At 44.2% G+C, this 14,493-nt stretch overlaps 1 protein-coding gene across 9 annotated transcripts in view; it reads right to left on the bottom strand.

Moving 5' to 3' along the window:
- acacb (acetyl-CoA carboxylase beta) overlaps window positions 1-14,493 on the bottom strand; it is a 44,216-nt gene that overhangs the window by 27,200 nt on the left and 2,523 nt on the right. For 6 of the 9 annotated variants that reach the window (XM_029762241.1, XM_029762242.1, XM_029762243.1 and 3 more), the window contains exons 2-9: window positions 13,004-13,652; window positions 6,105-6,237; window positions 5,744-5,882; window positions 5,424-5,533; window positions 5,139-5,220; window positions 4,897-4,995; window positions 2,126-2,235; window positions 172-282 (exon numbers count right to left, since the gene is read on the bottom strand). In XM_029762241.1, the coding sequence (XP_029618101.1) occupies window positions 172-282; window positions 2,126-2,235; window positions 4,897-4,995; window positions 5,139-5,220; window positions 5,424-5,533; window positions 5,744-5,882; window positions 6,105-6,237; window positions 13,004-13,632 (1,413 nt within the window). In that variant the 5' untranslated portion in view covers window positions 13,633-13,652. Of the gene's footprint in view, window positions 1-171; window positions 283-2,125; window positions 2,236-4,896; window positions 4,996-5,138; window positions 5,221-5,423; window positions 5,534-5,743; window positions 5,883-6,104; window positions 6,238-6,615; window positions 7,069-7,907; window positions 8,059-12,245; window positions 12,591-13,003; window positions 13,653-14,493 lie in introns of those variants that run through there. The other 3 variants (XM_029762247.1, XM_029762246.1, XM_029762248.1) reach the window with 3 other exon arrangements.

Raw genomic sequence — 14,493 nt, 5'->3', positions numbered from 1 at the left:
AAAAACAAGTTCAACCACACACACAAGCAGATACGCTGCGTTAAACATTGGTCGAAGGCAACACCAAGTCGCACAATTCATTTCCTGATTGTGGTCACGGGACACTACGTCCCCCAGCAGCAATGAGAATCAGCATACAGGTGTGTGGTGTAACAGTGCGACGACACAAACCTGTCTAAAGAAGCTGGCAAAGTCCTCAGCGTTGTCCACCTTCCGGATACCCTTGCCCCCTCCTCCTTCTGACGCTTTTATCACCACCGGGTAGCCAATTCTGTCTGCTCCCTTTAAAAGGAGAAAGCACATTGAAAATGAAAGGATATTCAGCAACCCTACCCTTAAAATCAAATATTTTACTGTATAAAACCAACGCATTTCTTCAGTTTGCTCCTACGTTCATGAACCTTGTTTTGTAACCGAATAGCGGCCTTATTTCATTTTCTCTGGGAAAAGTACATTGAAATACACTGCTCAAAAAAATGAAGGGAACACTTAAACAACACAATGTAACTCCAAGTCAATCACACTTCTGTGAAATCAAACTGACCAATTAGGAGCCAAAAATGATTGACAATACATTTCACATGCTGTTGTGCAAATGAAATAGACAACAGGTGGAAATTATAGGCAATTAGCAAGACACCCCCAATAAAGGAGTGGTTCTGCAGGTGGGGACCACAGACCACTTCTCAGTTCCTATGCTTCCTGGCTGATGTTTTGGTCACCTCCACAAGTGGCTCAGGTAGTGCAGCTCATCCAGGATGGCACATCAATGCGTGCTGTGGCAAGAAGGTTTGCTGTGTCTGTCAGCATAGTGTCCAGAGCATGGAGGCGCTACCAGAAGACAGGCCAGTACATCAGGAGACGTGGAGGAGGCCGTAGGAGGGCAACAACCCAGCAGCAGGACCGCTACCTCCACCTTTGTGCAAGGAGGAGCAGGAGAAGCACTGCCAGAGCCCTGCCAGAGCCCTGCAAAATGACCTCCAGCAGGCCACAAATGTGCATGTGTCTGCTCAAACGGTCAGAAACAGACTCCATGAGGGTGGTATGAGGGCCCAACGTCCACAGGTGGGGGTTGTGCTTACAGCCCAACACCGTGCAGGACATTTGGCATTTGCCAGAGAACACCAAGATTGGCAAATTCGTCACTGGCGCCCTGTGCTCTTCACAGATGAAAGCAGGTTCACACTGAGCACATGTGACAGACGTCACAGAGTCTGGAGAACGTTCTGCTGCCTGCAACATCCTCCAGCATGACCGGTTTAGCGGTGGGTCAGTCATGGTGTGGGGTGGCATTTCTTTGGGGGTCCGCACAGCCCTCCATGTGCTCGCCAGAGTTAGCCTTACTGCCATTAGGTACCGAGATGAGATCCTCAGACCCCTTGTGAGACCATATGCTGGTGCGGTTGGCCCTGGGTACCTCCTAATGCAAGACAATGCTAGACCTCATGTGGCTGGAGTGTGTCAGCAGTTCCTGCAAGAGGAAAGCATTGATGTTATGGACTGGCCCGCCCGTTCCCCAGACCTGAATCCAATTGAGCACATCTGGGACATCATGTCTCGCTCCATCCACCAACGCCACGTTGCACCACAGACTGTCCAGGAGTTGGCGGATGCTTTAGTCCAGGTCTGGGAGGAGATCCCTCAGGAGACCATCCGCCACCTCATCAGGAGCATGCCCAGGCATTGTAGGGAGGTCATACAGGCACGTGGAGGCCACACACACTACTGAGCCTCATTTTGACTTATTTTAAGGACATTACATCAAAGTTGGATCAGCCTGTAGTGTGGTTTTCCACTTTAATTTTGAGTGTGACTCCAAATCCAGACTTCCATGGGTTGATAAATTGGATTTCCATTGATTATTTTTGTGTGATTTTGTTGTCAGCACATTCAACTATGTAAAGAAAAAAGTATTTAATAAGATTATTTCTTTCATTCAGATCTAGGATGTGTTGTTTAAGTGTTCCCTTTATTTTTTTGAGCAGTATATATTGTTTCAGACATCCTTAAAAAAATGTAAAAAAAATAAAAAAGGGGCATTATTTCAAACAGACTGATTGCCTAGAAAAGGTTGTCTCTGTGGTTTCAGCGTTAGTGAGGCGGGTGATGGTGTGGAGCTGCTTACCGCCAGTCCATCGTCAACGTCACGCACGCAGCCGTGCACGTAGACCTCTGGAGGCACGCTAATCACGTGGCCCAGCCTCTGGTCATCCTCTGTCCAGTCTACTCTCAGACCTACAGCACAGGCAGGGGAAAAATAACATTTTTTCTAATTTTATTTAACTAGGCAAGTCAGTTAACCTGTTTGGGATAGGGGGCAGTATTTTCACGGCCGGATAAAAAAACGTACCCGATTTAATCTGGTTACTACTCCTGCCCAGAAACTAGAATATGCATATATTAGTAGATTTGGATAGAAAACACTCTAAAGTTTCTAAAACTGTTTGAATGGTGTCTGTGAGTATAACAGAACTCATATGGCAGGCCAAAACCTGAGAAGATTCCATACAGGAAGTGCCCTGTCTGACAATTTGTTCTCCTTCTAGGGCATCTCTATCAAAAATACAGCATCTCTGCTGTAACGTGACATTTTCTAAGGCTTCCATTGGCTCTAGGGAGACGCCAGAAAGTGGAATGAGAGCTCACCAGTCTCTGGGCGAAAAACAGCAGGGGTTTTTGTGAGTGGTCCTGCTGAGAACAATGACACTGAGGCGCGCGTGCACGAGACGACTCCATGTTTTTCTTTCAGTGTTTGAATGAACACAACGTCGCCAGGTTGGAATATTATCGCTATTTCACGAGAAAAATAGTATAACAATTTATTTAAAACAGCGTTTGACATGCTTCGAAGTACGGTAATGGAATATTTTTAATTTTTTTGTCACGAAATGCGCCCGCGCATCACCCTTCGGATAGTGACCTCAACGCACTAACAAAACGGAGCTATTTGGATATAACTATGGATTATTTCGAACCAAGACAACATTTGTTGTTGAAGTAGAAGTCCTGGGAGTGCATTCTGACGAAGAACAGCAAAGGTAATCCAATTTTTTTTATAGTAAATCTGAGTTTGGTGAGGGCCAAACTTGGTGGGTGTCAAATTAGCTAGCCGTGATGGCCGGGCTATGTACTCAGAATATTGCAAAATGTCTGCAGCATTGAAGGTCCCCAAGAACACAGTGCCATACATCATTCTTAATGGAAGAAGTTTGGGACCACCAAGACTCTTCCTAGAGCTGGCCGCTTGGCCAAACTGAGCAATCGGGGGAGAAGGGCCTTGGTCAGGGAGGTGACCAAGAACAAGATGATCACTCTGACAGAGCTCTAGAGTTAATCTGTAGAGATGGGAGAACCTTCCAGAAGGACAACCATCTCCGCAGCGCTCCACCAATCAGGCCTTTATGGTAGAGTGGCTAGACGGAGGCCACTCCTCAGTAAAAAGACTCTCAGACCATGAGAAACAAGATTCTCTGGTCTGATGAAACCAAGATTGAGCTCGTTGGCCTGAAACCTGGCACCATTACTATGGTGAAGCATGGTGGTGGTAGCATCATGCTGTGGGGATGTTTTTCAGCAGCAGGGACTGGAGACAAAACAGGATCGAGGCAAAGATAAACGGAGCAGAGGTCCTTGATGAAAACCGTCTCCAGAGCGCTCAGGACTTCAGATTGGGGCGAAGGTTCACCTAACAGGACAACGTCCCTAAGCACACAGCAAAAACCTGTTTTTGCTTTGTCATTATGGGGTACTGTGTGTAGATTGAGGAGGGAAAAAACTATTTAATAATTTTTTGAATAAGGCTGTAACGTAACAAAATGTGGAAAAAGTCAATGGGTCTGAATACTTTCCGAAGGCACCATTTTTTAGAGCCTATTTATACAAAATTTGTATAACCTGTATTAATTGAATTTATAATTATGACTATTTTAGGTTGACAATAATTCTATTACACAATTTCTCATATGCCTTTTATTTTTCTGCGTAAGTAAAATCAGGATTATTTCTCTACTGCCATTCATTCCAATCAGACAGGTCTATATTTCTCCCGGACCAATATGGCTGCCATTTTCCCCCCATTCTGGAACTTTGAGGTTTGATGGCATAGCCACTAGTAATTGAACAGGATATCTATGGGAGGCTCCCCATTCTACTTCAATGGCCTCACCTCATCCCCCTCATTCAAATTGAGATTTGACTGCTGCCACATTGGCCACAGTTGGATAACAAAGGCAGCAGCGGCAAAAAAGCCCAAAGAGATGCGTAGAGTGTTGGCCTTGGAATTCAGCAAAGGACCAGGCTACAGTCGAAAGGCACTGAGGCTAGTGTACTTACAAAACCTTAAATTCTATTTTTCCAAAGGACACAGAGGCAGCCAAATTCTGATATTTTTTTCAACTAATTGGTCTTTTGACCAATCACATCAGCTCTTTTTCAGTAATTCACATTATATTATAGTTCCAGGGAGAGGTTTGACTGTCTACTTGCCCTCTGATTGGTCGAGTTTCAGTTCAGTCCTCCACATTTGAGTCCAAGTGTGAAAGAAGGTGTGGCTGAATTAGGTTCTGTTCATAACAAATTATGTCAATAAATGTCTATCTTCTTGGTGCAGTCACAAAACCTGTTATCTGATGATTCTGTGTATTGATTATTGAACTGCAAAATGTATTCCTATGGCTAAAATATTAGCCTAGATGATGTACCACAGACAAGCCATTCTTTCCCAACTCCTTTCAATTCTGGGCCTCGTAATAACTTGACAGTCCCTTACAACTATTAGTCTCAAAATACAACCCAGTCAGAGTCCTACTACTGTATGTTAGAAGTATTATGTAATAGGGGACAAGGAATGTGGCAGAGTTATCTGGGGGTAAGGGTGCAGGCAGAGGGGTACATTACCTGATCCACTCCAGGGCAGGGTGGGGATGTCTGCGCTCTGGGCCACGATGGAGGAGGCCACCTTATCGCCCAGAGCCCACATGGCCTTACTGGGCGGCCCTGTGACACAACAACAATAAAACAACAACGATATCTACATCGCAATGAATGGCGCTTGTGTTGTAATCTCATTAAACCTGAAATTACCAATGGGAAATCATTACAATCCAATAATCCACAAACGGCTTAATGCTGGGCTGTACCTAAGAAAGAGATTCCATTCTTGTCCAAGAGCTCAGGTAGTTTGGGGTTCTCAGAGGCGTGACCCCACCCGGCCCAGACCCCCTATGAACAATTAAAAAAAAAGCAGAGATCAGAGTCTGAGCCATAAAAATGGAATTACTTGATAAGACCAAAGCCCTAAGAACATGGGAATTTGACTGGAACACTCATGGCCGCCGGTCCACTTATCATAGAATATTGTGACTTGATTTGGGATTGGGTATGTCTTTGTGGGTGAGAGTGGAGAGGGAGGAACACAGTCTGACCTGTACAGGAATCCTCTTGGCGATGTCTACGATCAGCTCTACATTGGCATAGTTGTTGTTGTTGGCTCCGCCTGGGACGGGTACATAGTGGTCCGCCATTTTGATATACTCTACAGAAGAGCCACACAAAGACAGTCACACCAGTTATTTTCCCCAGAGGTTCCAGGGAAATTATTTAGATATTTCCATGGAGTCATTTAATGAAAATAATTTATGGCGTTTCCCGCTGTAGACTTTATCTCCAGATCTGCTGAGTGGCACAATGAGGAACAACCTTCTGGAGCTGCTGCTGATGACCTGCGAAAACCTGTCTCACTGACCTGCGTTGGCTTTCAGGTCCTCAGGGGTGACCATCACCACAAAACGGATGGTCCTCTCGTTACGGAACATCTCGTAGGACCAACGGCGGATGGAACGCATACATTTGACCGCTGCTATGCCATTATTAGCTATCAGCACCTTGAGAAAGAGAAATAGGTGGAGAGCAAAAGTGAAAGGGAGATGGAGAGAGAGAGAAAGGAAAAGAGTTTGAGAATAAACGACAATACTCTAGAACAACGTTGACGCTGTATTTTGGTGGCTTAGTCTGTTGCACGTAGATTGATGAGGAGTTTAGTAAAAAAGTGACAACAATTTTGCGACACTCATCCAAAAGGCCCAGACAGACAGGGAACGTCTTGCCTTATTTATGACCCGGTTTCCACCGAAGCGGGTGACAAACTCGGCTGGCGAGGCCACTGTGAAGTCTCTCTGCAGCTCCATTTTCCGGCTGTCGCGAACCTTCTTCACCAGGTGTGGGTGAGACATGCTGGGCCTGGAGAAAAACAGAGGAGTTGTTGGCGAAGACCACAAATGTGTCAATGCCTCTCATTTTGTGTCAACATTTCGTGTTCTAACCTATACTATTTCATTTTGGATCTTAGTACCTACTCAAGCAAAACATCAAGGAACTGGCAATCGCTCATTTCTGTGATGTGACAAATCTACGCATGTAAAGTATGTCCCGGTAAAGTAGGACATAAGACTACTAGAAGAACATTCCCGTCCAGCGCTAGCAAGTTACAATATGCTATAGCCTACTTTACTGTCCCAGGGGGAAAACCATTACCGAACTCAGCGACAACCCAATTGCAGTCTCTACAGCGGGTAGCAGCTGTGCTGTGGTTTCTCAGGTCACAAGTAAGTGCCTTACCTTCACTGTAAGCCACAAATCTTGTCAGCTAGGGCAGGGACGAGACGCCAGTATCGCAATATTTTTATTCCATGGCAAAAATGAAAACGCAAAGCAAACTCTTTCGTCTTTTAAAAACTTGCTGTATGTAAAAGAGTGTGCGCTACAGCTTGGAAAATAAATACATGTGACTCTGGATGACAACAATGTTTGTTTGCAACATTAGGGCTATTTTCCTAAAAAAAAAAATTAATACGCTTCGTTTTATTTCCTTGCCGCAATACCAACGAGTATCACGATACTGGTATCGTCCCGGCCCTATCGTCAGCCATATCCTACGCAAGGTGTTCAGTCTACCGCGACAAATGTTTCACCTCTGCTACAATCTGACAGCTGTCAACACAACACATTGCTAATCCTCTCTTGCCTACAGAGGAGTCTCAAAGGTAAGCGTGGCTCTGGTAATTCCTGCACACTGCAAGTACGCACGCATAAACAACACTTCCCAGACCACAGAGCCAAGCAAAGGTTAACGCGTTATCAGCAACTATACATATTAAGGACTTGTGTAACTAGGCTCTCTCTCCATCGTGCCAAACCACCAAATAACAACCACATGAACCAAGTTCATATGAAAAAGATAGAATGGAAACAATGACAACTTAGTTAGAATTAACCTGGAAATGGATTTCAAAATCTCAGTTTAACATGAACACATGATTACTTAAAATGAGTAGCCAGACTCATTCAGAAGTTCACTACCGAGAAAGATCCAACACTCAACTATATAGCCTACCAGGGTAGGGGGGTAAGAGGAAGTCTGGCACTTCTATTGAACAGGCCATTTGATAAAGCAAAAAGGAGTGCTCAGGGAAGAATTATGTCGTCAGACCCTATTCCAGTGAAGTAGGTTAAAGTGAGTATACATGACACGTGTGTCCTCTTATATGTCAAATGTTGTAACCTACAGTATTTCATTTTGTAACCTAGTACCTACTCAATCGAAACATCAAGCAACTGACACTCACAAATGTCTGTGTTGTGACAAATCTACGCATGTAAAGTATGTCCCGGTAAAGTAGGACATAAGACTACTAGAAGAACATTCCCGTCCAGCGCTAGCAAGTTACAAAATGCTATAGCCTACTTTACTGTCCCAGGGGGAAAACACATCGGACTCTGCGACAACCCATAACAAGGAAACAGCGGCGACATTGTTAAAAATCGATGGACCATTGCAGTAGTCAGACAAAGTTCAGTCTCTACAGCGGGTAGCAGCTGTGCTGTTGTTGCTCAGGTCACAAGTCCCTTACCTTCTCTGTAAGCCAAAGATCTCGTCAGCCATGTTTTACACAGATTGTTCAGCCTACCTAGATATAGACGAATGTACCAACTCGGCTACAATCAGAGAGATGTCAATAAAACAAAGCGCTAATCCTCTCTGTTACCTTCAGGGAGGTGCGTCAGAGATAGAGTGGCTCTGGTAGTCACAGCACGTATAAACAAGACTTCCCAGACCACAGAGCCAATTAAGAGTTAACGTGCAATCAGCAAAAAAACATAGTCTAGTTACACACGCAAGCCCTGGCAGGTCATTTTACAATCTCTCCATTGTGCCAAGCCACCAATAATATATGAACCAAGTTAATAAAAAAAGATATGATACAATAACAGGGTACAATAACAGGGTTCAACATGATCACGTGATGACTCATTCAGAAACTCTGTCCACTTCAATAAACTGACACAAGACATAAAACGATAAGGAGTTCACTGAACAATATAGCGTACCAGGGAAGGGTTAAGAGGAAGCCTGCCACTTCCACCATTCCAGTGAAGTCGATTCTAGTGACTAAATGATGGATCACTGAGGAAAACAATGTCAAGACCAGAAAGAAATCTGTACTCAGCAGTCTCCTCAATCCATATACAAAATGAGATTTGAAGCTATAGCTAGGCCTAGGGAAATCAAATATCAGGGACAGTTCACCCAAATTACAAAAATCAAACGTCCTACACAAATTATCTTAAAGTAACTTCATTGAGATACACAACTCAGACACTTTGGGATGATTTGGACTTTGTCCAGTGCGTCTTCTTTACAATTCCAGGGTATTGAGAAGGTGGAAGTGTGACCAAGAGGAGGAGACGACAATTGTAAACTCTGCCATTGAGAGCTCTTCTGGATTCATACTTTAGGCACCCTACAACCGTGAGGACTTGAGGATTTTGATGAGGGTCATGTTGTAATTCCTATCATCTTAGCTTCACACACACACCTTACCATAAACATCAATGTCTTTCTTAAAATCAATACACAAGTATATATTTTTAAACCTGCATATTTAGTTAATATTGCCTGCTAACATGAATTTATTTTAACTAAGGAAAATGTGTCACCTCTGCAACAGAGTCAGGGTATATGCAGCAGTTTGGGCCGCCTGGCTCGTTGCAAACTGTGAAAACTATTTCTTCCTAACAAAGACAGCCAACTTTGCCAAACGGGGGATGATTTAACAAAAGCACATTTGCGAAAAAAGCACAATTGTTGCACGACTGTACTTAACCATAAACATCAATGCCTTTCTTAAAATCAATACACAGAAGTATATATATTGTTAAACCTGCATATTTAGCTAAAAGAAATCCAGGTTAGCAGGCAATATTAACCAGGTGAAATTGTGTCACTTCTCTTGCGTTCATTGCACGCAGAGTAAGGGTATATGCAACAGCTTGGGCTCGTTGCGAACTAATTTGCCAGAATTTTACGTAATTATGACATAACATTGAAGGTTGTGTAATGTAACAGGAATATTTAGACTTATGGATGCCACCCGTTAGATAAAATACGTAACGGTTCCGTATTTCACTGAAAGAATAAACGTGATGTTTCCGGATTCAACAATATTAATGACCTAAGGCTCGTGTTTCTGTGTGTTATGTTATAATTAAGTCTATGATTTGATAGAGCAGTCTGACTGAGCGATGGTAGGCACCAGCAGGCTCGTAAGCATTCATTCAAAACAGCACTTTCGTGTGTTTTGCCAGCAGCCCTTCGCAATGCATTGCTCTGTTTATGACTTCAAGCCTGTCAACTCCCAAGAGTAGGCTGGTGTAACCGATATGAAATGGCTAGCTAGTTAGCGGGTGCGCGCTAATAGCGTTTCAAACGTCACTCGCTCTGAGACTTGGAGTAGTTGTTTCCCTTGCTCTACATGGGTAACGCTGCTTCGAGGGTGGCTGTTGTCGATATGTTCCTGGTTCGAGCCCAGGTAGGAGCGAGGAGAGGGACGGAAGCTATACTGTTACACTGGCAATACTAAAGTGCCTATAAGAACATCCAATAGTCAAAGGTATATGAAATACAAATCGTATAGAGAGAAATAGTCCTATAATTCCTATAGTAACTACAACCTAAAACATCTTACCTGGGAATATTGAAGACTCATGTTAAAAGGAACCACCAGCTTTCATATGTTCTCATGTTCTGAGCAAGGAACTTAAACGTTAGCTTTCTTACATGGCACATAATGCCCTTTTACTTTCTTCTCCAACACTTTGTTTTTGCATTATTTAAACCAAATTGAACATGTTTCATTATTTATTTGAGGCTAATAGATTTTATTAATGTATTATATTAAGTTAAAATAAGTGTTCATTCAATATTGTTGTAATTGTCATTATAACAAAATAAATAAAAAATGTAAAAAAAATTGATAATCAGTCGACCTCTATTCCGTTCTATCCTGTATTTCTATCCAATGGCCGTTTTGGGTACTTTATATTACCACAGGTGTCTGCAATTACCTCTGACTCGCTGTGTGGCCTAATCTGTCCCACTGCTGTTTGTGGAGATATGCTCTGATCAAGGTTGACTGATCCAAAGCTCAGCTAGAATGAATTGCTGTTACTCCGAATGATTTTGGACATAATATTTAATACATTCTATTTCAGCCCTCAGGCAATCAGCCTAACAGAACTTCTGAAAGACATTACATGTGCCTAAATAACAAGTGCGCGTGCAGTGTAAGTCACAATCCTGGCATTGCCAATGAGTAAAATGTTGACAAACATCACTGTAATGACACGGGGTAGTGTTCACTGGGCGCCACAGCTCATTCTTCCTCCATCCAATCTAAAATGATCAGAATGGAAAAGTCTGGCATTACAATGCCATTGCTTGGCTTGCCAATGTTCTATTTCAGTGAGGGTTGAAATGGGGATGGGGGGGGAGGGCATATTCTGTTAGACTATAGCACTGTAGGTTTGCCGGAATTCAAGCCAGAAGTCAAACGAGATACAGTACTTTGGGGTTTCATATTCCTGTGATGATGAAAGTGCACTTGTCAAGCTCCAGACATTCTGTTTGGCTAGTTTTGCAGTCTTTCAACTCAGAGCCGACATCTGTCTGATAATGGACAATTACGCGATAAGAGTGACGCTGAGACTTTTCACTTTAAAATATGCCAAGCAAAAACTTGATGGCAACAAACCATACACCTATTTGCAGAAGTCTTCTTGTAACAATTGACACAGAACATTTGACAAAAACACATTTACTTGAAGAATAGTGCAGATACAAAGTTTGGTAACAGAATGACAGTAAAATCTCCCACAGTTTGAGACCAGGGCAGCAGGTAGCCTAGCAGTTAGAGCCGACAAGGTAAAAAATTAGAATTCTTTGACCTTGAGCAGGGCACTTAACCCTAATTGCTCCAGGGTCGCCGTCAATAATGGCTGATGCCTGGCGTGACCCCACTCTCCGAGGGTGTCTCAGGAGGAGTTAGGATATGCAACAACAAAAAACATTTCTATGTCACACCTCACACTTGTACAGGGAAACAGGACAACAATTAAGATTCAAAGATGTCTGCAGAAACAATGGGAAACATTTACTTTGTCCACTGTTCTGCAAAAACAGTTCCCTTCCTCCATTTGGGCTTTTTAGATGTGGTCACCAATTCCACCAGTGAAAACATTGCTACTGCAACATGTTAAAACTGGGGTGACAAACTCAGTCCATGCAGGGCCTAGTGTCTGCTGGTTTTATTTTTTTTATTTTCAATTAAGACAACCAGGTGAGGGGAGTTCCATACTGAAACCAGCTGAGGCTTCCATCTCCCTCCATGGCAGATCGTTTCTGATGTGTGAATAGCAAGAGTTCAAATCTGAGACCAAAACAGTAAGACCTTCACCAGTCCTTTCCTCTCAGCTGAGACACAACCTCCCCTCTCCCAGCCCCACAGGCAGAGCAAAACATTCTTCACCCACAGACTCACATGGAACAGGAACAGAACACCGCAGTCTGTGTGTGTGTTTAACAATCTTGTCTGATATCTCTCTCTCACACACACACACAGTGGGTGCGTCAATTATCATTAAAGTTAAATCCAAGTTGTCCCTTCACGAACCACCAAACTCAAGCTTATCATAACCTCCTAGCACATTGTAAACAAAAACTTGGAAGGCTAATCCTTTCATGTAGCAATTTTGCAAACTGACTGAAATTGCCAAAACATTGTTGTGTAAGCCGACACAGAAGCACGATGTCGGTCAGTGCTATTCATAGGCCTATGCTACTTCTTATTAATATTAGGAAAAACAAAAGGCTCTATTTAATTAAAAAATTTAAAAACACGGCAAGTTCTTACCCTTCTCCTCTTTCAGCTTCACCTCCATGGTCATTCCTGCACAAGTGGCTCAAGTCTACAAACAAGTGTTTAATACTTGGCTCAGAGTGGACTTGGGCGGTCAAACAAGTAGACTTAGATAAGCTTAGCTGACCAACTACCCCAGATATCCATCACGATATCGCCAACAAAAAGATAAACAACAGCTCCTCGTGGGCTATACAGCAAGTCAAATGTATTTGCAGAGAACTTCCAAGGGCGGGATTAAGGTCTGTCTAGCTAACATACAATACGTTGTCGTGTGCCCCTTGGGACTCAGACCCTGCTTCTCAAGGTCAGTCAAGAGACATGTTCCATTAATAGTGCTGAGATGTGAGGCATGCGACAAGAATACAGTTCACTGTCAGCGGCACGCTGTGGTCAGGTGATGGCAGGCTGGTTGTGTGGAGACAGAACACAAGGCAGCAATCATACCACAATGTGGTTGGTGTCGCCATTTGGGCAACAGCGCCCTCTACTGTCAGTGAGAGGCTACTGCACTGACAGGTACCCTCACCTCCACTCGTCAATGAGATACGAGCTAATTTGCTCAATGGTCCATTTATTTCTTCATACTGGGTTAATGGAGCAGGCACTTGCATTCACCACCAACACATTCTGAACAAAACACATTTCAGATGTCACCAGACTAGAGAAATTGACGATGTCTAAACCGGTTCTCAATTCTGAAAACAAAGTTAACTTGAACTAAGAGGTAAAACAACATTGCATTGGCCTACCTCATGCCAGGGGAGGCGGTGGTTAACGTTACTGATTGAACTTGCTGTGGGGGGGAGAAGGCGCTTGAGGTTGCTGATGCAGTTTGCCGTACGGTGGAGGCGGTGGCTGCTGCCTCAGAGGAACTCGAACCTGTAGGGGGTTTCATGGTCAAAGGCGGCTCGTCATCTGATGAATTGTCCTCCGACGCCCCCAGGATGAACTTGAGACAGGCTCGTCGAACCTCGGGGCCCGAGCTGAACTTGGGCCTGGTCGTTCTACTGGGAGGCTGAGGAACGACGAAGGGAGATGGTTGGGTCTGTGTGTACTGCTCTGTCATCCCCTCTGAAGAGCCCTGAGGAGGCCCTGCCCTGGGTATCAAGGGTCCCTCAGAGGGGTCAATGTGGGTTTGGGGACTGTTGGCCCCGCTGTCTGAGGTAGATGATGCAAGACCCATTGGTGTGGAGTGTTCAACAGGGGCGTGTACCGCTGCAGTGGGTCCATCGGCCGCTTGCATCTCCTCTTGTGCTGCAGCTGCAGGGCTTCCACAGCCAGTCGGAGTTTCCCCACCTTGGTCCAGCATCATCTTGTCCTTAATCCTCCAGAGTAGCCACAGTATGAGCAGAAATCCCGAGAGTAGAAGTGGGAGCATTCACAGACATCCTCTTGAAACTGCAAATCCATGAAAAGAAAGAATTAACCTAAGTATGATTCTAATCCAAATGTCGTCACTGTACCAACAATGAAATGAATATTGATTCAAAATGATGTAAGGAATTCAGTTAAGTGAACAAGCAATTGTTACCATATGCAAAATACACTACATGACCAAAAGTAAGTGGACACCTGCTCGTTTAACATCTCATTCCAAACTCATGGGCATTAATATGGAGTTAGTCCACCCCTTTGCTGCTATAACAGCCTCCACTCTTCTGGGAAGGCTTTTCACTAGATGTTGGAACATTGCTGCAGGGACTTGCTTCCATTCAGCCACAAGAGCATTAGTGAGGTCGAGCGATTACGCCTGGCTCGCAGTCGCTGTTCCAATTCATCCCAAAGGTGTTCGATGGGGTTGAGGTCAGGGCTCTGTGCAGGCCAGTCAAGCGCTTCCACACAGATCTCGACAAACCATTTCTGTATGGACCTCGCTTTGTGCATGGGGGCATTGTCATGCTGAAACAGGAAAGGGCCTACCCTGAACTGTTGCTACAAAGTTGGAAGCACAGAATAGTAATTGTACGCTGTAGCGTTAACATTTCCCTTCACTGGAACTAAGGGGCATAGCCAAACCATGAAAAACAGCCCCAGACCATTATTCTGCTGCTCGGCCATGGAAACCCATTTCCTGAAGCTCCCGACGAACAGTTATTGTGCTGATCTTGCTTCCAGAGGCAGTATAGAACTCAAGACTGTTGCAACCGAGGAGACGATTTTTACGTGCTACTCGCTTCAGCACTCGGCGGTCCCATTCTGTGAGCTTGTGTGGCCTACCACTTTGCGTCTGAGCCGTTGT

Source organism: Salmo trutta, chromosome 9 (genome assembly GCF_901001165.1).
Source record: "Salmo trutta chromosome 9, fSalTru1.1, whole genome shotgun sequence".
NCBI lineage: Eukaryota > Metazoa > Chordata > Actinopteri > Salmoniformes > Salmonidae > Salmo > Salmo trutta.
Note: the sequence above shows the minus strand (reverse complement) of the source record. Positions and strands in the feature narration are given on the sequence as shown.